This window comes from Eucyclogobius newberryi, unplaced genomic scaffold, assembly GCF_026437365.1.
Source record: "Eucyclogobius newberryi isolate DKJ021-1_F unplaced genomic scaffold, fEucNew1.0.hap1 SCAF_9, whole genome shotgun sequence".
Lineage (NCBI taxonomy): Eukaryota > Metazoa > Chordata > Actinopteri > Gobiiformes > Gobiidae > Eucyclogobius > Eucyclogobius newberryi.
Genome location: NW_027316532.1, coordinates 9,901,468 through 9,929,437, shown reverse-complemented (window position 1 = coordinate 9,929,437; position 27,970 = coordinate 9,901,468). Strand labels below are relative to the sequence as shown.

The following is a 27,970-nucleotide window of genomic DNA, read 5'->3' as shown; positions in this document are numbered from 1 at the left end:
ATGTATTGAAAGACAGAATATCATCGCACAGATAAAGAATATAGATGTATAGATATTGTGTTTAGTAGAAAAGGTTATAAAAAAGTACTAGCCTTTTTCCATGTCAGTGAATTTTAGCCTTTGATTCCATTTGCAGGTTTGATAGTGTCTTGTGCATTGTTTCGTAGGAAGTTTGCCCCTCGCTGCTGCGTGTGCCAGGAGCCCATCATGCCCGCCCCGGGGCAGGAGGAGACGGTCCGCATCGTGGCCCTGGACCGGGACTTTCATGTGCAGTGTTATCGCTGTGAGGTGGGTCAATGTACCTGGAATATTCTGCCCATGAAATCAAAACTATCAGTACGTGAACGGATGATGCTGCGTTCCATTTTCCCTCGGACAGACGTGTTCTCAGTCTGCAGCATATTACAGTAACGAGGTAATCAAGTAAACCAACTCAAATCAGCCAATATGTGGATTAAATTAAGTTAATTTATTAACTTGGACATAGTTATTACATTTGTGAGATCAAGAGCTCTTTTTCAAAGGTGACCTTGAGTCGTTAGCGTTTGTCCTCAGACCAGAGGATCACAGTTTACACTCTAGCTTGAAGCATTGTTGTTTACCTTGGTAAGTCTCCTCTGCACTTTGGCCCCTCCAGTAAGTGACTGCTTCTGAATAGAAGAATCACATGGACAATAGTTCTCTTTAGTGCCTATACATTTATACAAGCACAATAAAACAAATACATTCACATTCTGCGTAGTACAGACTGTTGGCTTGTACGTTACAGGTCTTTGCACAACTTGAACTCTCCTTCTTGCGGTTGCGTGTGTTTCTGTGTTTTTCTCCTGAGTTCATGGCGTTGGTGAACGGAGAGTGACTTGTCACATAAACTGGACAACAGAGAGGTCAATGAGGGCAGATTAACACTTTCCTCACCAGAGACACCAAATCATGCAAATATTACATTTAGCACACATTATTGGATGTATTCTTTGTATTACAGGCCTTACAACAGAGGGCAGCCTGGTATAACAGATTAGTTTTGCTATTGTTTGAAATACTAATATCAAATTAGCTCTTTGTGGCGGTCCCAAACCTGGATAAGATTTGGCAACTTAGAACTATTGATTTGGATTCAATTTAAAAGCTGTTTAGAATACATTGTTTAAAGTAGCAGAGATGACAGGGGCCTCTCCATGTTTACTCGGGCCCTTGAAACGTGGCTGGTCGTGGGCTGAAATGTGTATCTTTTTAATGATGCTCTAATTTGCTTAACCTTAAACATAACCGGCCTTTTCTCTGATCACATGTTTTAATTGCATCTTCAGCCAAACCCAACAACAATAAATTCTAAAATGTTATATGACTCATTCATTTTAAAAAATATTGAAACCCACATGGGCAAAACACCATCTTGCTTTTTCATCTCTGCTGTTTGTGAATAAATGAGTGTGAGGACTCTTCTGCTGTTTATCTAATCACTTGGTTCCTTGGTAACGCGTAGCGACTGAATGTAAAAATAGTGTCTTCTGCTGCAGTGACACTTTTCGCAACTTTCCCCTTTATTCACCTTCAGGTACGCAGTCATTATTAAAGCATCGCATCTGATACTTTCCTCCTTAATGAAATACTCCTCTTTCTCTTGAGTATTGAAACTTAATTGCAATTGATGACTAGGAATGGGTTAATTGCTAAAGCTCAAGTCAAAAATATGCCCTGACGAAGGCTTCACTTTCTCTATTAAAGAACTTTGAACCGTTCAGAGCCTCAACATTTCAACTGTCGCCTTCTGCCCATTATTACTCTTATTTTTCATACTCCAGTGCACAGGGGAAAAAAGACCTTCTTTGCTCTTAGAACTTGGGGTGGCTGTATTGACAAAGAATAATATCTAAATGTTATTTGTGAATATTAACTATAATCAGATCATAGTTTTTTTCTTATTGTACACAATATATTTGCCATTTTAAGTTTGCTTATCCTAACTGATATTATCATGTAGACAATTCTACTTCCCATATCTAACTAAAACTAGTTAAGTACACTCAAATATACAGATACACATTTTACAGCCTTTAGTATATTCTTTCATTTCAGGTCAACACTCACATCATGTTATTGCCCCCTTTAGCACACATTACTGCCCCTTTCCTAAATTAAAAAGGTCATAGAAGGTGGAGTATTCCATACTTCCCCTTTCTATTTTAGTCAAATAAGCACTTTTGTGATTTCATTCAGAAAATGACTCCTTGTTCCTTGGTGTCCTCTACATTTTAATGTGTTTCAATACATAATCTGTTAATATTGCTCTTTTCTAAGTGAATTGACATGATTTAAAAGGCCTTTATTATAACATACATTCCTCTCGACTAGATAAAATAATCATCACAGTACTAAAAATATTGACTTGATCAAAACTATATAGATATATTACTAATCTTGACAACAATTCTTATAGTTATATTAAAATACTTGGGGGAAGAAGGACATTTTGTTTGGTCAGATGAAGAATGGGAACATATGCAGTATAAACATGAGAATTACATCACAGAGCACATTATTCAAAGGCAAATACTTGTTGGCCCACCATTATCTCACTGTTTTCAAATGTATGTACAGAGCCCGGAAAGTACAGCTCCACATTTTTTTATATTACAGCCTTATTCCAAAATGGATTAAATTCATTATTTGCCTCAAAATTCCACAAATAATACCCCATAATGACAATTTGAAAGAATGTTGTTGGAATTCTTTGTAAATGAATTGTCTGTGAATACTTGTATGTATATGTATATGTATATGTATATGGGCCTTAAAACTCCTGCCATGGAGACAATGAATCGATACCTTTGAGTATACTTCTGACCAGGGACAAAGGCCATCACAAAATCATAACTGCCTTTCATAAAATAAAATAAATGAGTTTGTGATTGTAAATGCAGGAACGTTCTAGGGGTATGAATACTTGAACTGTACATAGATATACAGAGATATTAATATTATAGAGTAAATAAATGTGCTCTTGTGTCCTGTGCAGGACTGTGGCTCCCTGCTGTCTGAAGGGGAGAACCAGGGCTGTTACCCTCTGGACGGACATGTGCTCTGCAAGAACTGTAACAGCGGCCGCATCCAAGCTCTGACCGCCAAGGCCACCACCGACCTGTGAACCCTGCTGTGTGACCTCTGATCCCTGAGCAGCAGACACGCCCTCCAGAGTACGCATCCTAGTACGGTTTAGCCCACTATAGTATTTATGCGGTTTGTGGCCAGTCTAATGCATTGAATTCACACGCACCTTCCTCCAAATGATTACGCTTTTTATGTAACAATAGACACTTTTGAATTAAACTTATAAACCATCTTTCTCTAACCTTTTATGCTTAAAATGTAATATCATTTTTTACAAGCTGTGAGCAGTTTTATTATTATACAATACAATGCTTCCTTCTATATCATGTTGCCCCAAACGGTTCACCTCAGCAGAGAAGGACGTGTCTTGGATATGTATGTTTTATATAAGAAATATATTTCTATGCTTTTTTAGTCAAGTATTTTGAACTAATTTAATATGAAAATAACTCAAAACAGAAGGCAATCCCAGGTTTCAAGATGCTCGCCTCAATATTGTGGGTTTAAAGTGCATATCACAGGTCACGCTAGACATTTCGCACATTTCTATTTAGAATTTTACTAAACATTTACAATTTTGGTAACAAATTTTACTGTATAATTTTACTTCCTGGTCTGACATGAGCCGCAGATGTGACATTTCATCATCATTTCACGACTTTTACCTAGAAACCCGGGCTAAATCTACACGAGATACACACTAGTTATGATTTAACAAATAATAATTCCTTCATGCTTTAATTTGTTAAATGACTGTCAGAAAAAATTGTCAATAGCGTTTAAACTGTCCCTGCATTTCTGATGGAACGTTGCTTATTGATGATGATGATTAACTCAGCACTGCTTCCTGTCATTTTCAACTACCACAGGTACTATCCCACTAGAGACATGAACGTCATATGCACTTTAAGTCTCATTCACGCGTTTCACTGCTGTTTCGTGCCACTGTCCACATTAAACCTGTGCCACACCTCACTTTACAACCAGACATGACTGTGTTAAAGGTACAAACTATGATGAAAGTAGCAATACACTTGTTTCATCGAAATATACAACTAGATGTCTTCTTTTAAAGTGGGCTTAAATTGCATTCTCTATTGTTCCGAGTCTATTTTAGTGCCAATCGAGTGTTTGCTGCCAACGATGGTAAAAAGCGTGCCACTGGCTGCATTATAAGAGGCACGTGACATCACAACCCGCTGCTCTGTGGTGTGTCCAGACCCCGCCCAGTTTAGCAGCTCGTTCGGATCACGTGTTTAGTCCCACTTTAAGTTCTGGGTACAACTTTTCATGCCTTGAATATTTCATTCTGTAAAGCATAATACATATTTTAAACTGTATCCACCATTTTCCATGGCTAAAAACATGTCAATACAAACCAAATGACTTATCAATATTATTTCAATGCATTATGGCTGGTCACATTCATGTTGTCCATATTTCAGGGTGTGAAGGAAGTCTGTGCACACCAGCTCGTGTTTCCCACCTGCCTTTTCCCATACTGTACGTTTCACTCTCTTGTGCTGTATTATAATCTCATATGCACTTATCTCTTTTTTTGCTCCATTTCATCCCGAGTTAAGCTCCACATTTTGCCTGCACAATTGCTGAATTTTGCCGTCTGTGATCTAAAATAGCAATAGTAAAAGACGTGCCAATTGTGTGACACGTGTGCCCTGCAGGTGAAGTCATGCGTGTGAGTCTGAGCAGCAGAACAACACAGTATTTTTAACTAGCTCCATTTACGTTATTTGAGAGGAAATAATAGGACGGGAGCACCAAAGAGATGCGTCTGTCAGCGCACGGTTGTGTTTGAGCGTTGGGGGCCACAGGGGACGTGAGAACAGCTACGATCAGTGTCAACGATGCCACTACGTGTTTCATTCGACACACCGCGCGTACTTTAAGTGCATTTAACTAGTGCAATGGTTCTTAAACACGTTCACATTAAGTATGATGATATATGTCGACTTCAAAGACATGTACTGTGATATCTTTAGTTTTATGTTGATCCAAATCATTTTTCTGGGTGTTACTACTTGCAACGCTTGAGTGAATTACTTCAGTGTAACTTCAGTGGTGAAAGGTCCGCCACCTGCTCGTCTGGATTATATTTGGATTTCACTAAACCAGACGAACCAGATCGAGTCCATCCTTGTGTTTTTAATCCTATTTGACTGTACAGTGTCCTTGTAAATGTGTATTATAGTTCCCAGGGTTTATCCAGGTATGAGATAGAACTGGACTAAACAAGAACTAAACCAGATTAAACCATAAAGTCTAAGATTAAAGAGACATACTATACGTTTCTTCAGGTACTTAGTATTGAACTATAACAGAAGTAGATACGTCATTTACATTTTGTTCATTCTAAACCACAATTTTGATCTAAAAGTTCTAACAGAAACAGGTCTTTTGACTTCCTGTTCAAAACTACAGAACTGATAAGAGTCCCACAAAGTACAGAAATGTGGGCGGGGATAGGGGATAGATGAAATCAGGAATTTTCACAGCACTATTACTTAAACATCAATCAATCAATCAAAATCAACTTTGAGTAAAATAATGACAAGGAAACACTGTCGTGACCAGGTTAAAAGCTCTGTAAAGTTTGGATTAAAGCTTTGTGCCCATCCCTCAGTTTGAGAACCACTGCTCTAGTCTGTTGACAAATGGTTTAAGTGTTTTAAACTTGTAGTATTATTCTGTGACATTATACTACGTCTATGCAACACCTAAAGCCGACTGCAGACACTTTATATGAAAGAGAAAAGGAAATATTGAACCTGTAATCAGACTGGTACTGTTCTGTGTCATAGATGTTTTATAGGTGAATAAGGGACCAATCAGCCGTCTTCCATTTTAGATGCTTTGACCAATAGGATTCCAGGATTGTTATCATTACATTTTAATATATGCGGTTGTCATTTTTTATATAATTCCAGAACTTTGACTTCATCTTTGGGAGAATGTGATTAAATGTTTTCAAATGAGTGGTACAAAGAGGTTGTGGGTTCAATTTTCACACTGTCAAAGTATTTTTTTTTACGTGTGCGTGTGTGCGTGCCTGCCTGCGTGCGTATGAGTGTGTGTGTGTGTGTAGGTGCGTGTGTGTGTAGGTGTGTGTAGGTGCGTGTGTGTGTGTGTAGGTGCGTTTGTGTGTGTGTAGGTGCGTTTGTGTGTGTGTGTAGGTGCGTTTGTGTGTGTGTAGGTGCGTTTGTGTGTGTGTAAGTGCGTTTGCGTGTGTGTAGGTGTGTGTGTGTGTGTGTGTGCGTGTGTGTGTGTGTAGGTGCGTTTGTGTGTGTGTAGGTGCGTTTGTGTGTGTGTAGGTGCGTTTGTGTGTGTGTAGGTGCGTTTGTGTGTGTGTAAGTGCGTTTGTGTGTGTGCGTGTGTGTAGGTGCGTGTGTGTGTGTGTGCGTGTGTGTAGGTGCGTTTGTGTGTGTGTAGGTGCGTTTGTGTGTGTGTAGGTGCGTGTGCGTGTGTGTAGGTTTGTGTGTGTGTAGGTGCGTGTGTGTAGGTGCGTGTGTGTGTGTGTGTGTGCGTGCGTGTACGTGTGTGTAGGTGCGTTTGTGTGTGTGTAGGTGCGTGTGTAGGTGCGTGTGTGTAAGTGCTGTGCGTGTGTGTAGGTGCGTGTGTGTGTGTAGGTGCGTGTGTGTAGGTGCGTGTGTGCGTGTAGGTGCGTGTGTGCAGGTGCGTGTAGGTGCGTTTGTGCGCGTGTAGGTGCGTGTGTGCGCGTGTGTGTGTGTGTAGGTGCGTGTAGGTGCGTGTGTGCGCGTGCGTGTGTAGGTGCGTGTGTAGGTGCGTGTGCGTGTGTAGGTGCGTGTGCGTGTGTGTAGGTTTGTGTGTGTGTAGGTGCGTGTGCGTGTGTGTAGGTGCGTGTGTGTGCGTGTGTGTAGGTGCGTTTGTGTGTGTGTAGGTGCGTGTGTAGGTGCGTGTGTGTAAGTGCGTGTGCGTGTGTGTAGGTGCGTGTGTGTGTGTGTAGGTGCGTGTGTGTGTGTAGGTGCGTGTGTGCGTGTAGGTGCGTGTGTGCGCGTGTAGGTGCGTGTGTGCGCGTGTAGGTGCGTGTGTGCGTGTAGGTGCGTGTGTGCGCGTGCGTGTGTAGGTGCGTGTGTAGGTGCGTGTGCGTGTGTAGGTGCTTGTGTAGGTGCGTGTGTGTGTGTAGGTGCGTGTGTAGGTGCGCGTGCGTGCGTTTGTGTGTGTAGGTGCTTGTGTGTGTAGGTCCGTGTGTAGGTGCGTGTGTGTGCGCGTGCAGGTCCGTGTGTAGGTCCGTGTGTGTAGGTGCTCGTGTGTAGGTGCGTGTGCGTGTGTGTGTGTAGGTGCGTGTGCGTGCTTGTGCCTGGGCCCTTTGTTTAACCTGCCACAGTCCAGTGTGTACAATATTTGCTAATATCTGAAACCTGTAAAAGAAATACATGGAAGAACTTGAAATAACATTTTATATTGTCAACTCTGATTCTAAATTGGGACACACAAATATAGAATAAAATAAATACATATTTTCTGTATCATTATTTTTTTAAGCTGTGGAAAGAAAACATTTTTTTTTTTAAATTCAAACATTGATTCAACTTTTTCAGAATTTGGGTGGCAAAGTAAAATGTTTTTGAAAAAAAGTGATTGAAACCAACTTTTTGTGTCAAACTCTGTCGAGGGGAAACACTTTGTAACGTGCTGTGCTGCCAACGGTTCATAAAAATATACATTCAAATCCAAATATGTTTTAGCAGAACATGCACTTCCCAAAATGACTCTGGAGTTGTTCTGGAGGTGAGGAGGTGCGGGACCCTTTGTGGTGTTCAGTATGTGCAGACCATGCAGCTGTCACTCACTGTGCGCCTGCAGCGTCAGAGCACACGAGGTCACCAAACCCAAACTCCACGTCCCCGGGACATTTTGTGTCGATATTTTGGCGGCGCATATTTTAGACGACGGGTTCAAGGGTCACGCACAAAATCCTGCTGCGAATAAGGAGCGAGACACTATATGTAACGGCAGATTCTTTTCAGACTCCAGATGTAAACGGCTCCAATTAAAGACAAAGAAAGTTGAGTGCAGCAACTTTATTAATGAATCAAATCTCATGCTAAAGATCTCAAAACATGAACCCAACTTTAAGAAATTCCAGGATAAAAATGTGGTTAGATCTTTGCCACGCACTGATAAGGTTCTGAGTTTGCTCATTACTCTGACCCGCCCACTCCTCCTATTGGCCAATGCTTTGAGAGACTGACAGATGTAGTTAGCCAACTGCAATTAAGTGTGAAGACTTTGGACACGTTTTCAAGGCAAGATTAAGATACTAAGTTAAAATGAATCATGAGAACGTAAAAATCATGCTCTGGCTTCAAAGAACAGTACGTTACAAATGTTTTGTCATACGTCCTCTGGCCCCGCCCCTTGACTTGGCTCTTGCGGCCTTATGGCCTGTGTGGGTTTGTGGGTTTGCTCTTCTTGCTGCGTGTCGAGGTACGTTTCCTCAGAAGAGCCGGTTTTCCATATGAGCCTAAAACTACCTCCAGCTAGCTATTCCACATGCGTGAAAAGTATGTTTAAATGTGTACTTTTCCACCCATATGATTGAATTGGTTACATTTGAGATCAATATGAGTTCTGTACCAACCGTCTTTTCTAAACTGACAAACATAAAACTGCGCTGACTGCTCCCATTGGCCAGAGCACAAAGAATATGCAGATTACCTTTTAAAACCACTTAATTCAGCGTACAACGGTTTTGTACAAAAGAACAATTCAACCTTAGCCTTTCCCATTTATATTTGGCTTTTCGGCGCAGTTTAGAGCGGCTCCCCTTTGAGTTTGACCATTCCTGAACTCGTTTATACGTGTGAGGATCTGAAACCTCACATGTGCAAAGAAGATGCAAACTGTAAAACCGTGTGATGATTATTTGATGTTCTCTTTTGTTGTCTGCTTCTGTTGTGTATGAGTGCACTGTTGCATTGTACTGTTGCATTGCACTGTTGCATTGCACTGTTGCATTGCACTGTTGCATTGCACTGTTGCCTGGTGTTTGACTCACGTGTTTAGCCTTGTTCACTTGTCTGGACCAAAGTCGATACACATTTAGATCTGTCCGTCTGCCTCCTCTGTTGTTCAGACGACTGTGAGTTTGGGAAGGGTCTGTATTGAACGCTTTCTTCCTCCAATAAAGAGCTTTGCATCAGCTTCGCGCCGCACTGGTCTTGTGTTCGTGTCAATGGTGTGAGCTTTTCTTCTGTAGATTCTTCTGTTTGCTCCTGGTCCTCTCAGAACAACAAAGAGCATTTTAAAGCGTATGCCAGGTTTCATGTGTATTCATTTAAGTTGTACAAGTTACACCAATACCAAAATGAGCAGTATTAATAAATGCACTTCAAACTTGCTGTTTACATTATGGGCAAAACAGCAGCAGCCCCAGTATGACACTTTTTGGACAATAAATAGTGTAAAATAAAAGCATGTTTTTTTATTGCACAGGAAAAACTGAAATGTACTTGGCCTGGAGGCGGAGCTTGTCTCCATGGAAATGTTGTTGACTGTTATATGATGACTTAACACACTATTGGGTCCAAGGCTCATTCGTCAACTGGTTTGTATACATTAAAGTCAAATCTGTTTTGTCCCAGTGCAAATATAATGTAAAAGCAACTCTCTGATTCCTCTGTGTGGTTAATGCCCGAGCCCGAGGGGATGGGCCAGGTGGGCAGGGGGGCAGGTGGGCAGGGGTGCCGGCGTGGGGGGGGAGTGCTCATTACGATCCGGGCGGACGATGGCGGAAGAGGACCAGGGAATAGACCGACTTGGACGAGAAGGAGGCCCAGTTACACCTGCCGGCCCCGCCCGGGCGGAGCCATGAATGCTTTTACCTGTCCTGTGCAGCTGTCCAAAAAAAGAACGTAGCAGTGACAGAAATAACCCTTTCTGAGTACACATTTTAATAATATTTTCAGCAATTAAAACAGCATAGTCTTCACTCCAGGTTTGTTGTCTAAACGGGTCATTTAAAGGCCCTTCAGTGGGGTCCCTTGGCTCCACACTTCCACTTGTGCGTCTCATCAGTTCACCGCGGGGACTTTGATTACACTACAGCGCTTTTGTGTCCGCGCTCGGCGAACTCTCTGAGCCGTGCAGCGAGCGGACCCCGATGGAGTTGTTCGAATAAATTAGAGGTCGGCTTTAAATCCCCAACATTTTATTTTTTACAGTTGCCGTCCCGAGAGGCGCCTGATTTAAGCCTTTCCATTCGTCATCTTTACTTCTGTACTACAAATCAGCCACAGTCGCAGCTCCATTCAAATGGCAAGGCAAATGTTAGAGGGCAGCAAAGCAATCTAATGGGATAAATAACTGGATTAAACAGTCACTCCAAATGAAGGGACAGACACTGGCACCCTCGTCCCTAACCCCTCGTTCACTACCTTTTCCTCACAAAAAAGGGTGGAATAAAGACAGCAAAACTGAGATAAAAGGCTGTTTCTGTAATAAATATTGGTCAAATCCGTCTGGCATGCACATATTTATTGACTAGTGATGATGATACAAGTTTTATTTAACATTAAGCTCACATCCAACGACAAAGAAACGGACTGGATTAACTTTTTACAGCTCAAGCACGTTTATGGTTTACTTAAAAGTGATTTATTCATAATCTCTGTGTGTTTAAACATAAATTAGATCCTGGTTTCCACTTCCGGACAGCATGCAGCCGTTCTGTGTGGAGTTTGCATGTTCTCCCTGTGTCTGTGTAGGTTTCTTCTACCACTAAAAACATGTACAATAGATTTCTGGTGTGTGAATGACGGCCGTGGCAACAATCCGGCTTTCGCACGAAGTCCAAGTAGAGTTTATTAGGAGGTTAGTTTGTTACATTTTTGAGGTGAAACTTTTTTTTTTTTAAACATAAAATTCCTGGTCAGATGTGATTGTGTTTATGAACAATAGAATTAAGCATGGACCAGGGCTGCGGTGGCGGACACTCTCGCCTCACAGCAGGAGGGTTTGAGGTTTGACTCTCAGGCTGGCCCTTGAACTGAACTGACCAGTAGAATATCCAGGTCCACGAGTCACAATGACTGACTCCTGAGCCTTTGCACAGCTCCTGGAACAAGCTCCTGGAACAAGCTCCTGGAACAAGCTCCTGGAACAAGCTCCTGGAACAAGCTCCTGGAACAAGCTCCTGGAACAAGCTCCTTGACAGACTTAAACCTCCCCTTGATCTGAAGGATTTCATGCAAAGATTCATGCTCTTTCAGGGGTGTCCTGACCCTGAAGACACGTCCTGACCCTGAAGACACGTCCTGACCCTGAAGACACGTCCTGATCCTGAAGACACGTCCTGACCCTGAAGACACGTCCTGACCCTGAAGACACGTCCTGACCCTGAAGACACATCCTGACCCTGAAGACACGTCCTGATCCTGAAGACACGTCCTGACCCTGAAGACACGTCCTGACCCTGAAGACACGTCCTGATCCTGAAGACACGTCCTGACCCTGAAGACACGTCCTGACCCTGAAGACACGTCCTGACCCTGAAGACACATCCTGACCCTGAAGACACGTCCTGATCCTGAAGACACGTCCTGACCCTGAAGACACGTCCTGACCCTGAAGACACATCCTGACCCTGAAGACACGTCCTGACCCTGAAGACACGTCCTGACCCTGAAGACACGTCCTGACCCTGAAGACACGTCCTGACCCTGAAGACACGTCCTGATCCTGAAGACACGTCCTGATCCTGAAGACACGTCCTGACCCTGAAGACACGTCCTGACCCTGAAGACATGTCCTGACCTCTGACTTCACGATACAGAGGCGCCGGACCATCTTTATCAGGAACCATATTCTTATATTATCTCACAATAACAGCAGAGACACAGAACGACATGACATTTTATCATCAGTCATTACTGATGTTACTGGGAAATGTCGGCCTATTTTTATTATATGTGGACATTTCTGATGTAGAACTACAGATATTTTAAATGTTGAATGTGAAGTGTGATCACTTTAAATAAGGCTGTGTTTGATTGTAAATTGATAGAAATTTAAATATATTTCTAACCTCCCCTGGTGTAAAACATCTTTACTAAGCTCTGCTTGTGTACAAGTCTCTCCCTGGCCTAGCACCAAAGTACATCTCAGATATGTTAGTGCCATATGAACCATCTCGGACTCTGAGGACCTCAGGGACCGGCCTCCTGCTGGTGCCAGAGTCAGGACTAAACATGGACCGGCCTCCTGCTGGTGCCCAGAGTCAGGACTGAACATGGACCGGCCTCCTGCTGGTGCCCAGAGTCAGGACTAAACATGGACCGGGCTCCTGCTGGTGCCAAAGTCAGGACTAAACATGGACCGGCCTCCTGCTAGTGCCAGAGTCAGGACTAAACATGGACCGGCCTCCTGCTGGTGCCAGAGTCAGGACTAAACATGGACGGGCCTCCTGCTGGTGCCCAGAGTCAGGACTAGACATGGACGGGCCTCCTGCTGGTGCCAGAGTCAGGACTAAACATGGACCGGCCACCTGCTGGTGCCAGAGTCAGGACTAAACATGGACCGGCCTCCTGCAGGTGCCAGAGTCAGGACTAAACATGGACCGGCCTCCTGCTGGTGCCAGAGTCAGGACTAAACATGGACCGGCCTCCTGCTGGTGCCAGAGTCCGGACTAAACATGGGGAATCTGTTTTTTTGCAGCTAAAATCTGTCTCACATTCTTCCTGAAGATGTGAGACAGGTTCTACTCTGACAATGTTCAAATCTAAGATAAAAACCGTTTTGTTTTGCTGTGTTTGACTGACATTACTTTTCTTTGCACTCTTCTCTTTTATATCTTAAACTGTTTTGTGATTTCTGTAATTTATTGGTGATTTGAATGCATTTTTTCCTGTTGTGAAGCACTTTGAATTGCCTTGTGTATGAAATGTGCTTTGCAAATAAACTCGCCTTTACTTTGATTTGATGAATGTGTTCACACAACTGGCCCCTCCCTTCACCAAGGTCGCCTGTCACTAAGTGAATGGGCCCTTGAATTGGCCACTCATTTGTTCTCTTCCTTTAGGTGGGACATTCACTCAGGTCGAGAGGACTGGGGGACACTGGGGGAGGGGGACCCTGGGAGCTAATGCCCCAATGTCATGGAATTAGACATACACCAATGCTATTCCTTAACACACAGAGAACACAATTCAACTTAGAATATGAAACGACACAGAAGCATCAGACTTTTGTGTAGCATGCATGGGAGAAACCGCCGGGCCGGGTCGCCCAGGCTGTTGTAAGCAGCCCGGCGACCCTCCTTAATCTCACGACGTTTTTTCCCATGCTGGTTGGTTTTATTAGATATTATAGAATAGGTGGGTCACATTTCTCATTGGTCAGCTTCACATCAAGGCACTTGTCTTTTACAACAGTTGGTATTTTCCGTAGAGATAAAGCCTTGGGTAAACATTACCCAAACTCCCCTGGGGCGTTACCCCCCTCCCTGGAGAGTAAACATTCCTCTGCTCCATCTTTACAATACCTTCACAAACAAATGCAGTTTGTCACATGCTGTTTTTCTCTTAGACTAATGATGCAGATAATATATCACTATTATGCAGATAAAATACATCACAGAAATATAATCCTATATTTACATTTTATCACACCCAACAAACTAAAAAAAGAATACTAACTGTGCAGAACTGACTCAAAAACTTCAGCTGGTGTATGTGCCAGTGCAGGCCCCAACTTGGCTCCAAAACTCACTCCCGAAGACCAGACTTTTATTCACCCTTCCTTTTTTTGTGTTGGTGCATCAGGAGAAACAGAAAACACAAAACCATGTAAAGATTCAACCATTTACAAATGAAAGAATGTCCCGATTCTACATCATTAAGCTGCTGCTACTTCACTTCTAATGCAACCATTTGTTTTTGGGCCGTGGCTGCAGAGCCACGGCGCGTTCAAATGGCCCAGCAGTTTCAGGAACCGCGGCACTGCCATATAGCTAACCCTAACCCTAACCTTAACCCTAATCTTAACCCTAACCTTAACCCTAACCGTAACCTTAACCCTAACCTTAACCCTAACCCTAACCATAACCTTAACCCTAATCTTAACCCTAACCTTAACCCTAACCGTAACCTTAACCCTAATCTTAACCCTAACCCTAACCATAACCTTAACCCTAATCTTAACCCTAACCCTAACCATAACCTTAACCCTAATCTTAACCCTAACCCTAACCATAACCTTAACCCTAATCTTAACCCTAACCTTAACCCTAACCGTAACCTTAACCCTAATCTTAACCCTAACCCTAACCATAACCTTAACCCTAATCTTAACCCTAACCCTAACCATAACCTTAACCCTAATCTTAACCCTAACCCTAACCGTAACCTTAACCCTAATCTTAACCCTAATCTTAACCCAAACCTTAACCCTAACCCGGCGTGGTCAAATAGCGCAGCAGTTTCAGGAGCCGCGGCACAAACTAACATGGCAATTTCTGCCGCACGCCGCGGCTCTGTAGACACTCCCATTGTTTTAACCAGTGTATTTTCATAGTTTAACAAAACTATTACAGCTACAACTATAACAGCTCCATTCAAATGGCAAAGCAAATGTAGCAAAGCGATCTAATGGGATAAATAACTAGATTAAATGGTCACTCCAGATGGTAGGGCAGACACTGGCACCCTAGTCCCTAACCCAGTGGTTCTTAACCTGGGTTCGATCGAACCCCAGGGGTTCGGCGAAGGTCAAAACACACATCAGACTTATATGATTCGTGCTGCAGGGAATTTGGTGCGCTCAGTTGTCGACTTGTGACTGTAGTGATGGTACATCTTGTGATTTCTTTCTTAATATTTTAGACTGAATCAAAGCCCACCTTTCTGGGCAATGTCTTGGTACCAGCTTACACCTAAGAGGGCCAAAAGGACCAGGGAAATCGCCCAGAGTCTCACCTGTATCAAAACCCCTTTTGGGATAAGACCTGTCTCCAGTCTGGCCCCAAAAGGGCCAAAAGGAATAGGGAACAGGCCCCAGAGTTTACCCTGAATCTCAGCCCTCCTTTTAGGGCTAAGTCTTGGCACCAGCCTGGCCCCAAAAGGGCCAAAAGGTCAGGTCGTTTTTTCTTGTTTTGACAATGTTGTTGAAGTTTATAATGGAGCTTGAACATGGACAAACTGCACTTGACTGATGTAAAACTAAAATCAAAGTAATAAAAACATAAAAACTTTCACCAGAGCCCTTTAATGCTTAGGGCGTCCCACACATGGACCTTTTGTTTATTTATTCCATTTTGTCCACTATCTTATAACAGGGAATTCACAAGGTGCTTGATGTGCTGTAAATAAGAATAAAGCTGTAACCCACTTATTTGAAGTCAAATCAATCATTCTGGAAGCATCAGTTTGTTCTCCAAACCCACAAGTAAAAAATGACCCTAAAATAAAATTACACTTTAATCTTTATATTCTGCCTGGAATATTTTTGCTTTATTACAATTCCCTAAAACACATTATTTGTGAATTTACCTTCTGCTTTTAAAAGAGAATTGTCAAAGCCCAACAAAAGCTCATTTTACTGTCAATCAGCCAATCCCTCCAGAAACCAGCTTCACTCCTTCATATATTTAACAAAGAAAACCTAGACTGATTTCCTCTGAGCAGAGCTTGTTTCTACTTATTTTAGAGTAAAACAGAGGTCTGTCCCTCCGTCCGTCCGTCTCTCTGTCTGTCCGTCTCTCTGTCCGTCCGTCCGTCCGTCTCTCTGTCTGTCCGTCTCTCTGTCCGTCCGTCCGTCCGTCCGTGCGCGTGCCATAGAGCGTTCCAGCCCTGCAGTGCTTACGTCGGCCCCTTGTCGGCCGTCGGCCCCGGCTTTTCCGCGCTCAAATCTGCTGTTTACAAACAAATAGATGAGTGACGCCCCTGGTGGCCCCTGGAGCTAACATCATGTACTTTTCCATTTCTTCCTCTGCCTAAACACCTCAAAGCTCAACTCTCCCGAGGCTTTTTCGATGTATTTTTCTTGTAATACATGGAATTATGGCCTGAATTATTTACCAGGAGAAAAGCTGAAGGGACTAAAATGGGCCCCTCTATCGTGCATAATCTAGCACAGACTTCTGTTTGAATGTAGCTGTCATGTGGTCAGATTTACATAACATTACAATGTGGGTCGACATGGCACGGCTCAGAGCTTAATGTTATTAGCTTGAAAGTGAATTCCCAGCGAGCATTTGCATCAGGAGCATTGATTTTTTGCGCGTCCTTGGCCGGGCTGGAGGCACTGATGTAATGAGTGAGTCGGAGTTGCCTGGTTGGACGCGTCCCGGAGCGGATCTACACACGGGGAGGCGGAGGAGGAGGAGGAGGAGGTGCTGTCCGGGTCAAGGACTAACAGGCTCACATGTGCTGAGGATGACACCAGGGCAAGTTACCGGAACGTTCTTTATGTTCAGTCTAAGCTTTGGTCCTGTTTAACGGGCCTGTGCAGTCAAATCTGTTTGGCCCAGGACAGGTACATGGGACCACACCTCTTTCTGTACGTCGAATTATAGTGTTTTATACTGAAATGCGCTTTTAAACTTGTACTTGTGAATGTTTAATGCATTTGTGGACGGCTGTAAAGAGTTCAAAACTAGTTCTGTTCTGTCAAACTCTTACAGCACCTTTAAAATGGGGTTATCACACTTCTTTGGGGTATTAAATGTTGACACACGTAATATACATTGTTCACCATGTTAAATCTGTGGTAAGAAAATGCTATATTTGCCAAAAACAATGTATTACAAATGTTTCATTTGTTTCCTTTTCATTTCTGACGCTCTAATCTCGCCTCTTCTCATAAAGACGATTCAAATGGTTTTCATAGTGTCCAGGAGAGAGTGAGATGGATGTGGACCACCAGAGCCCCTCTTTTAAAAGACACAAAGAAGATGTAGTGTTAATTCAACTTCTCTCAGACTCTGACTGTTGCTCTCAGACAATATTCTGCTTTTGCATCTCAATCAATGACTCACAGTCCATTCATATCAATGCACTCTTTCTGCCCTCCTTCATACAGGTATTTCACCAGCATGCCCCCTCCTTCACAGCAGCAGAACCATCAGCCTCCTCAGCCAATCCTCCTCTTTTCCACTTGCAGTCAGTCTTTTGCCCTCCATTTCCCCTGACAAATCCACAATAGTGTATTTTGTACATGCAACTCAAGGCTCAGTTGTGCTTGTAATACCTTGTTCAAATCGGCAAAAGCGCAGGCAAAAGCGCAGGCAAAAGCGCAGGCAAAAGCGCAGGCTACAGCGCAGGCTACAGCGCAGGCTACAGCGCAGGCTACAGCGCAGGCTACTCTAACTGAACTGCTCTTATGTGTATTTAGGTGTAAAGTCTCCCTGGCTCCAGGACACACTCACTGCCTCATTTATCAAAAGCCTAAAACTATGTGCAGATGAGGCAATCTTCTGGATTTACCATCTCTCAAATTACAAGCAAACACCAAACTAATGTGAGTCCTCCACATTGATCAGAATGGAAAAGCTCGCTCAGAGGCAGAATGTCATGACCAATACAGTCTCTGAAGCTGATTGGTCGAAGCGCCATAACAGCAAAACAAGGCCAGAAATCAAACTGTTAAACCCGGTTGATCTCCAAATGCACCAAGCGCTTCCCACTTTGAGTTTTTCAAAAGTAAAATGACCTAAAGATTTGGTCCTGTTGGTTCTGCTGTTGCACTGTCCGGTTTGGAGAAGAGCGAAGTGCTGCATGGTCCAGACTCCTGGGGCCCTAGTCCGACTGAAGCCCCTGCATTCCTCACCCTGGGACCACATGGCTTTTACTTCCTTCCATGTAAATGCTGCTTTGTGCTGTATCCGTACGCCTGTCTCCCAGAGAACACCTCAAACGTGAATATTTTGGGCGTTTCATTCAAATGATGCTGGTTTTCACATTTCTGGTGCATGATCAGAACTATCTCTGAGCTGCAGAGGCTGCACTAACCCTTTGGCTGCAGGTGCTGCAGGTGCTGCAGGTGCTGCAGGTGCTGTTTTCTGATTGGATTCTTGAGAACCAAAACCCAACAACTTGGCCATCATCATTTTGTAATTAAGAATCAATCAAAATCATAATTAAAATGAATATCCGTATCTGGAGACGCAAACAGGTTTATACAATTGTAATTACAAGTTTTATTGTCCCTTTTCAAACATTTTCATTGAACCATTTGCCTGATATAATGCGTCTTTGCAGATGATTTGAGACATGAAGAGAATGTGTCTTCACCTCAAGAGGTTAAGATTAACCTTAAGATTGTTCATCAGAAACTCAGCAGGAGCAAGTCCATGTCCAACTGTGAAAAGACCTGGTATAGACTCGTATAGACTCAGACTCAGGAGGATGTGGATCGTGTCACTTAAAGAATGTTCGAATGTACTTCCTCTACACAACGTCAACCACAGATGGACCGGAGGACACTTTGTGGATCTGTGAGAAGAGGAGATGGTCTGTTTGTCTCCAACTGTTTTATCCCACTGTTTCTGTTTTTAATAAACAACAACAACAGTGACTCATTTGGTCCATCGTTGTGTTTTCATGGACTTCAGTACTTCAGTACTTCAGTATTTCAGTACACAGTAGCACCTCATACTGCAGTATACACATAACAGAAAATGTCTCTTATTTACTCCTATAACTACTTTGTCTTTAAGCTTTTGTAAAGCTTGGAATATTAAACCTTTTTAAACTTTCACTTAAACTTTAACTTCCATTATGATTCACTTATTCAAATATTATGACTACTGCCTACTGTACTGTGCCTACTGTACTTGTATTAACGCTGTATTCTTCACAAGTCATTGCTTATGTTGTATTCACGAGTTAAACTTCTGTTACGGGTTTTTAAAGTTTGCAGACTAAACAAGTCATGATTTTAGAATGTGTATTTTGCTTCTGATTGAATTCTCTGGTGCTAAATAACTCTTCTAAATCATTAAAGGTGATTTTTCCCTTCTACACAGAACTTCCCGTTATGCCAATGGGAAAATTGCCAAATGTCTGACATTTTAACATTCTTTCACTTTACACTTTATACTTAAACTCCTCCTGGGGCGTTCGCCCCATGAACCTGAAATTTGGTGAGACTCATCTTCAGGAGTCGACAATCAAAATGTCACTTATTTTTTTATTCTATGTGTCACGGTCTTATTTTTAATCATTTCAACTAGTGGTACTTTCTTCTGAGCTAACGCGGTAAATTCAGATAAATTACCTGTGGTCAATACATTTCATAATTATTATTCCCATTAGTGATTTGTAATAATTCCTGAGGTAAACTTTCAATTGCAAAGTAATAAGTCATCAGTAAAATCTGATTTATTATCTTCTCCATTTTCCATATTTCCATATCAGTTATAATGTTGGCCCAGTCCTGCTGTCAGAAGTACATTCCAAAGATATCCATTTATTGTGTCCATGGCAGGAGTTTTGAGGCCCAAACACATTCTGAACGTCTGCTGCACATTATTATTTTCAGTCCAATATTCTGTGCATCAGGACTTTCCCAGAACACATGATAATGACAAACCACAACATGTCCAACATTGAGCATTTCCCTCTGTATAATGAGCCCTTTGACATGAGGAGCCTGCAGTACACAGCCCTGAACACGCCCCGTGTGTGTGCGCCACATGAGACTTCCTGTTCTTGATTTCCTCCCTCCTCGTGGAGCTCGTTGGACAAGCTCGCTCCCGTGTTATCAGCCTCTGTCTCTGCTGTCTGGACCAGATTAAAACATGAATACTAATTGATTTGGTGCGGGGCGTGTGAGCTGCTGTGATGACTTCAGAGCGATAACACTCAGCGTGCTACTGCCGCTAATTACTACTGCCTCATTACGATGTTCAGACTACCACTGCAAATCCAGTTACACTTCTATTTAGCTCGTGTCATTTTGAAAAAACAGCATCAGATAAGTGCAATGTGAGGCCATTTTTGTGACTTTTGTTGTGATTTTAGAAACTTTATGAAGCCAAAGGTTAAATCAACCAAGAAGAAACAAATAAGAGGGTTTGTTGTTTCTGACAACTACACCTTTCCTCTCAACCAATCACACTCAAGCCATAAAGGCTCCAGACCACAACGCTCCTCCCTCATGTTCACTGCAGCAGTAGAACCACGTCCACCTCAGCTACTTCATCTCCTCTTCTCCAGTCATATTGTCCTTAACACGCCTACTGTCCACCTCATTCTGGAAGTGACCATAGACACAACACAAAACAGTTCTACAGAGACTACAAAGCCAGTTTCACGCTGCCCAGAGAAATGGTGCATTGTTGACCCGTCAGTGCAAAATGGACATTACACACATTTTGCTCAAATTAACCAAGATTGAACAAAAATATAAAGACACTTCTGTTTTTGCCGCTATTTTTCTTCCAGAGCATCCCAAACATGCTCAATGGGGGACATGTCCGTTGTCCACCACCATCGCCTCATGTTGCAGAAGAATAATACACGGGTCCATGTTGCAAGGATCTGTCCACAGTTCCTGGAAGCTGAGAATATGTCCAGTATCCTCTGACACGCCCCCCACTGAGCACGCTCGGGATGCTCTGGATCGGTGTGTACGACAGCGTGTTCCAGTTCCTGCCAATATCCAGCAACTTTGGCGACCATTTTGGTGGTCACACAAATAGTGACCCCCAATAAAGCAAAAGCCAACATTTCAGAGTGGCCTTTTACTGTGGTCAGATCAGCTGCAGTCAGTTTAAAACAGTAAAAATTGAACTAGGAGGCTCAAAATATGTCTACATGTTTACACAATCATTCTAGAAACTGCTTTATGTCCCAGATAAACACATTTAGTCATCATTTTGACTCAAATCAAATGTTAATTTGTGAACTTGACATACATTTGTGGTCTTGTTATTGGTATTTGGGAATATCTTTGCCACAGCAGTAAGACATATACCGGATATTGTCTCAAAAAAGTCATATCAGACCATCCCAAGTGGGCGGAATAAGATGAATATTGAGTGTTTAATCGTGTTTATCTAGTGCTGAAATAAAAGAGACATGGCACGTCCACCCAAACAGGGAACAAACAAACACGTAATCAGAACACAATGTTTCGAACAATATTTGTAATAACACTTTAGCTACTTTTACCGTGTCCATCAAACATCACCAAACAGCCAATCCCAAAATATTCTCTAGATCCAAACCTCTGGACTGTAATGTGTTGCCAAAGGGCAGTGGTGCGTTAAGGGCAGTTTTCAGGCCTCTTAATACGCGACTCCCACACATTTGAATAGGATCTGATTTGCGTTTCATATCATGCTAATGCTGACACGGTGGTTAAAGTCTATTTCTGTATTCTGCTCTTTTAAGCGCCGCACATTTGCCTTGATCAATAAACCAACATGGGGTTTCGGTCAGGGCTGACCTCTGCGGCTCCTGGCCAACCGCTCTTTTCTGCTTTGAATAATGCTCATTTGAAGAAGTGCAATCAGAACGGAAGGCTACGCGCTCGAGTCTCGGACCTCGACACCGGCCCTATCTCGCAATGGGGCACACCACGTAACCAAGAACCAAGCACAAGTTCAGTTTGAGTCATGTTGTGCCAAATAATTGACCGACAACCGGAGAAAGGCAGATATCCTCCATTGTTTGTACAAAAATACAATATCGAATTGAAATATGTAGTATAAATTAAGGCTGATCAAATTAGTTTTATGGCTTATGTATAAACTACATTTTTTTTTGCATCAAACCTGAGAATCAGAGCAGAAGTTCAGCCTGAACAAAAAATGAGTCAATATTTGAAACAGGCCAAATAATATTGAGATCTACTTATTTTACAATTAAGATTCTAAGTTGTTTGTCTGGTAAATAATGATACAAATGATAATCATCAAGTAAATCTTGTTGATGTATTTTAAAAACTAAAATCAAGATAAATATAAGCATATTTCTTTATTTTTACTTTGACTTTGCAAACCAAAAGTAGCTGTTTCCGGTTTATTGATGCACAAAACTTGCATCAAGACCAAATATATTATATTTCCAGAGCATAATACATACATCTGCTCACGTAGCAGACCCAGGACCTGTGCATGGAAACAGAAGCGTCCCGAGATGCTCCAGGGGCGGAACAAGAGGGGGCCTTCACCCTGCCGCCCCTCACAGGTGCTCCCCTCCTTCACCCTGCCGCCCCTCACAGGTGCTCCCCTCCTTTACCCTGCCGCCCCTCACAGGTGCTCCCCTCCTTCACCCTGCCGCCCCTCACAGGTGCTCCCCTCCTTTACCCTGCCGCCCCTCACAGGTGCTCCCCTCCTTCACCCTGCCGCCCCTCACAGGTGCTCCCCTCCTTCACCCTGCCGCCCCTCACAGGTGCTCCCCTCCTTCACCCTGCCGCCCCTCACAGGTGCTCCCCTCCTTCACCCTGCCGCCCCTCACAGGTGCTCCCCTCCTTCACCCTGCCGCCCCTCACAGGTGCTCCCCTCCTTCACCCTGCCGCCCCTCACAGGTGCTCCCCTCCTTCACCCTGCCGCCCCTCACAGGTGCTCCCCTCCTTCACCCTGCCGCCCCTCACACGTGCTCCCCTCCTTCACCCTGCCGCCCTTCACAGGTGCTCCCCTCCTTCACCCTGCCGCCCTTCACAGGTGCTCCCCTCCTTCACCCTGCCGCCCCTCACAGGTGCTCCCCTCCTTCACCCTGCCGCCCCTCACACGTGCTCCCCTCCTTCACCCTGCTGCCCCTCACACGTGCTCCCCTCCTTCACCCTGCCGCCCTTCACAGGTGCTCCCCTCCTTCACCCTGCCGCCCTTCACAGGTGCTCCCCTCCTTCACCCTGCCGCCCCTCACACGTGCTCCCCTCCTTCACCCTGCCGCCCCTCACAGGTGCTCCCCTCCTTCACCCTGCCGCCCCTCACACGTACTCCCCTCCCTCACACGTACTCCCCTCCTTCACCCTGCCGCCCCTCACACATACTCCCCTCCTTCACCCTGCCGCCCTTCACACGTACTCCCCTCCTTCACCCTGCCGCCCCTCACAGGTGCTCCACTCGCTCTCCCTGATCTGAATGCACTCCGTCGGAAGCGGCAGATCTGGATAAATCCGGAGACTTTGCGGACTTAGCGTCGGTGCGTGGGGAAGGTATAGCTGTTCTCAGTGAAGCAGCCCCTCTTTGAGCTGTCGCCCCCATGACCTGCAGCTGGGAGGCACACGCTCCACCCAGGGTTTATACGCAAAGCCGACGTCTCACTGTGAACGGGCTCATTCTCACACTACACAACAAGAAACGCTGCAGCACTGATAAAGACGTATAGAGCATGTCACACAGATGTACACGCCACGTACAACTGAGAGCGAGGAATAGTTTGTCAAATAGAAATGAGATAAGAAGAGGACATTTAGAGGCTGAGGAGGCTGATGGCCTAATGAAGCTTGCGTAAATTCAGCCTGGAAATCTAACTCCACCCATCTACGTCAAGGCCTCCTGCTTCCCAGCTCACCCAACGCACCCAGTCCGGCCTGTCCGTCTGTGGGAATTCAGATCTCTCCTTCACCACGGAACTCCTCCAGGTTTCTACTTTTTCCCATGGAGGATTTTGTAGTTTTTCCTGGCCGAGAAGGAGGGTCTAAGGACAAAGAAGGGTCTAAGGACAGAAGGAGGGTCTAAGGACAGAAGGAGGGTCTAAGGACCGGACCTTGCCCCTCGCTCCTGCTCCTCATCTTCAATCAACGCACCCAAGTCACTCCTCCCCGTGGCACGTCGCACCTCCTCTGCACCTCCTCTGCTCCCATCAGCGCACAGCCGGTCCGATATTAACCCTCACTCAATCGGCTCGGCCGCATCAGACCGTACTGCGACCCACCACCTCCCCTCCTCCACCTCTGCATCCCTCTCATCCTAATCATCTATCCCATCTATCACCATATCTACCACCACAGTCTCCAGGCCCTGGGGGGAGACATCTAATACAAATAGATTATGGAGTGCCCATGATCGCAATGTCTTCCGTCGGGGGTCTGAGCGCCAAATAACCCTTAGTCTGAGTCTCTCCAGGGTGAAATATATATACATATGTAAGCATTAGGTGGACAAGTTGAAACCATCAAAAATATACATCCTGTGATCTGAAAGGGACATTTTGATTTCAAAGGCTGTTTTCTCAAAATGCATTTTTCTGCCTCAAAGACATAAAGATCAGCCCTTAAAGTAGCACCTACAGAATCCCAACTTTACAATCTTGGACTTGACAAGATTTGGACAGCTCGCTTCAAGTATTTAGAAAAAGTATGTAAAAAAAAAAAAAAGTTCAGATCTATTGTAATTAAGACATCCAAAATGTCTTAAATGTTATGGCTTTATTTTTGTCTGAATGCACATGAGAAGTTTCAAATTGATATTTCTACATTTGAGAGGTTTTCCTGCAGTGTCTGACCTTAAGGGGGAAAGGCAGGCTGTGATTGGTTGATGGTGAGAGATCGCAGCAGGAAGAAGATGTGTGTTTTTTTCCTTAATGGCCCTGGGCTCAGTGAAATGCATTATGGGTATACCAGCAAAACATCTAAAATAACATGGCACACTACTTTTAACATGTGTTTGTTACTTCTGTCCAATTATCAATCTTCTTTCCGTCAATGTGTGACTTTACATGTCAATTTAAACGTATCAAAAGCTCTTTCTTATTTCCTGTAGCTCCATTTCCTCTCCTGTCCAGGGCACGATCTAACTGCAGCTCAATGTTTCCATGTGAACGACGCACAAAAACATACGGCATCAGAAGAAATCATTTCAAGCAATTTTGTACTTTGTCAAAGCTGCGCTCTGAAAACCGCAGCGGCTCAATTAACGGAGAAACACAGTGTGCTCAAACATGGCGCGGCAATTAACCTCCTCTATACTGTCTCCGCTATTCGCTTATTCAACTGTACAGCAGGGGCGGTGAGGCTAATGTAAAGTACAGACGCAGGACTTTTCTTTTAATGCATTTATTTTTATGCTGAGCACAGCAGCGTCTAAATGTGTCTGTATTTAAGTGTTGATTCCAAGTTTTTTTATGTGGGCAGTTGAAGATTCTGTGCATATGTGAATATACAGTCACATATAGAGTCACATATACAGTCACATGTAAAGTCACATATAGAGTCACATATGCAGTCATATATACAGTCACATATAGAGTCACATATAGAGTCACATATGCAGTCACATATACTGTCACATATACAGTCACATATACAGTCACATATAGAGTCACATATAGAGTCACATATGCAGTCACATAGAGTCACATATGCAATCACATTTAGAGTCACATATAGTCACATATAGAGTCACATATACTGTCACATATACAGTCACATATAGAGTCACATATAGAGTCACATATAGAGTCACATACAGAGTCACATATACAGTCACATATAGTCACATATACAGTCACATATACAGTCACATATAAAGTCACATATAGAGCCACATATAGAGTCACATATGCAGTCACATATACAGTCACATATAGAGTCACATATGCAGTCACATATACAGTCACAGCTACAGTCACATATAGAGTCACATATAGAGTCACACATGCAGTCACATATACTGTCATATATACAGTCATATATACAGTCACATATACAGTCACATATACAGTCACATATACAGTCACATATACAGTCACATATAGAGTCACATATAGAGTCACATATACAGTCACATATAGAGTCACATATACAATCACATATAGAGTCACATATAGAGTCACATATAGAGTCACATATAGAGTCACATATAGTCACATATACAGTCACATAGACAGTCACATATAGAGTCACATATACAGTCACAATTATAGAGTCACATATACAGTCACATACAGAGTCACATATACAGTCACATATAGAGTCACACATGCAGTCACATATACTGTCATATATACAGTCATATATACAGTCACATATACAGTCACAATTATAGAGTCACAATTATAGAGTCATATATACAGTCACATATACAGACACATATAGAGTCACATATAGAGTCACTTATACAGTCACATATAGAGTCACATATACAATCACATATAGAGTCACATATATAGTCACATATACAGTCACATATAGTCACATATACAGTCACATACAGAGTCACATATACAGTCACATATACAGTCACAATTATAGAGTCACATATACAGTCACATATAGAGTCACATATACCGTCACATATACAGTCACATACAGAGTCACATACAGAGTCACATATACAGTCACATATAGAGTCACACATGCAGTCACATATACTGTCATATATACAGTCATATATACAGTCACATATACAGTCACAATTATAGAGTCACAATTATAGAGTCACATATACAGACACATATAGAGTCACATATAGAGTCACTTATACAGTCACATATAGAGTCACATATACAATCACATATAGAGTCACATATATAGTCACATATACAGTCACATATACAGTCACATATAGTCACATATACAGTCACATATAGAGTCACATATACAGTCACATATACAGTCACATACAGAGTCACATATACAGTCACATATACAGTCACAATTATAGAGTCACATATACAGTCACATATAGAGTCACATATACCGTCACATATACAGTCACATACAGAGTCACATATACAGAGTCACATATACAGTCACATATAGAGTCACATATAGAGTCACATATAGAGTCACATATACAGTCACATATAGAGTCACATATAGAGTCACATATACAGTCACTTAGACAGTCACATAGAGTCACACATACAGTCACAATTATAGAGTCACATATACAGTCATATATACTGTCACATACAGAGTCACATATAGAGTCACATATAGAGTCACATATACAGTCACATATAGAGTCACATATAGAGTCACATATACAGTCACATATACAGTCACATATACAGTCACATATAGAGTCACATATAGGGTCACATATACTGTCACATATACAGTCACATATACCGTCACATATACAGTCACATATAGAGTCACATATACAGAGTCACATATACAGTCACATATAGAGTCACATAAAATACAGTCACACATACTGTCACATATAGAGTCACATATAGAGTCACATATAGAGTCACATATAGAGTCACACATACAGTCACATATACAGTCATATATACTGTCACATAAAGAATCACATACAGAGTCACATATACAGAGTCACATATACAGTCACATATAGAGTCACATATAGAGTCACATAAAATACAGTCACACATACTGTCACATATAGAGTCACATATAGAGTCACATATACAGCCACATATACAGTCACATATAGAGTCACATATAGAGTCACATATACAGTCACATATACAGTCACATATAGAGTCACATATACAGTCACATATACAGTCACATATACAGTCATATATACTGTCACATAAAGAGTCACATATAGAGTCACATATAGAGTCACATATAGAGTCACATATACAGTCACATATACAGTCACATATACTGTCATATATAGAGTCACATATAGAGTCACATATACTGTCACATATAGAGTCACATATACTCATATAGCTCAAAGCACTTGCCCACTGCATGATGTCATCAAGTGGGAACACAAAAACTCCTTCTGATAATTTGTGTTCAACATAATTATATTCTTTGCTAGCAGCTAATGTTTTATTCTCATTTAAACAGTTTCATTAAAAGGAGGCATATCGACTTTAAGTGTTGTCATCAGTTTCCTTTCTTCACTTGTACAAATGACAAATGCGTCGCGTTGCCATAACGACAATAATAATGGTCCAGCAGCGCGCTGTGTTGTGACAATGTTTACGCTGACATAAAGGGG

At 42.8% G+C, this 27,970-nt stretch overlaps 2 protein-coding genes across 2 annotated transcripts in view; one reads left to right on the top strand and one right to left on the bottom strand.

Moving 5' to 3' along the window:
* The window catches only part of lpp (LIM domain containing preferred translocation partner in lipoma), a 366,579-nt gene that overhangs the window by 148,989 nt on the left and 189,620 nt on the right, over nt 1-27,970 (top strand). The window contains exons 11-12 of the mRNA XM_072439524.1: nt 168-288; nt 3,020-7,045. Coding sequence (XP_072295625.1) covers nt 168-288; nt 3,020-3,148 — 250 coding nt within the window. The 3' untranslated portion in view covers nt 3,149-7,045. The remainder of the gene's footprint in view (nt 1-167; nt 289-3,019; nt 7,046-27,970) is intronic.
* Nucleotides 1-27,970, bottom strand: part of dpt (dermatopontin) — a 268,440-nt gene that overhangs the window by 73,122 nt on the left and 167,348 nt on the right. The window lies entirely within an intron of this gene.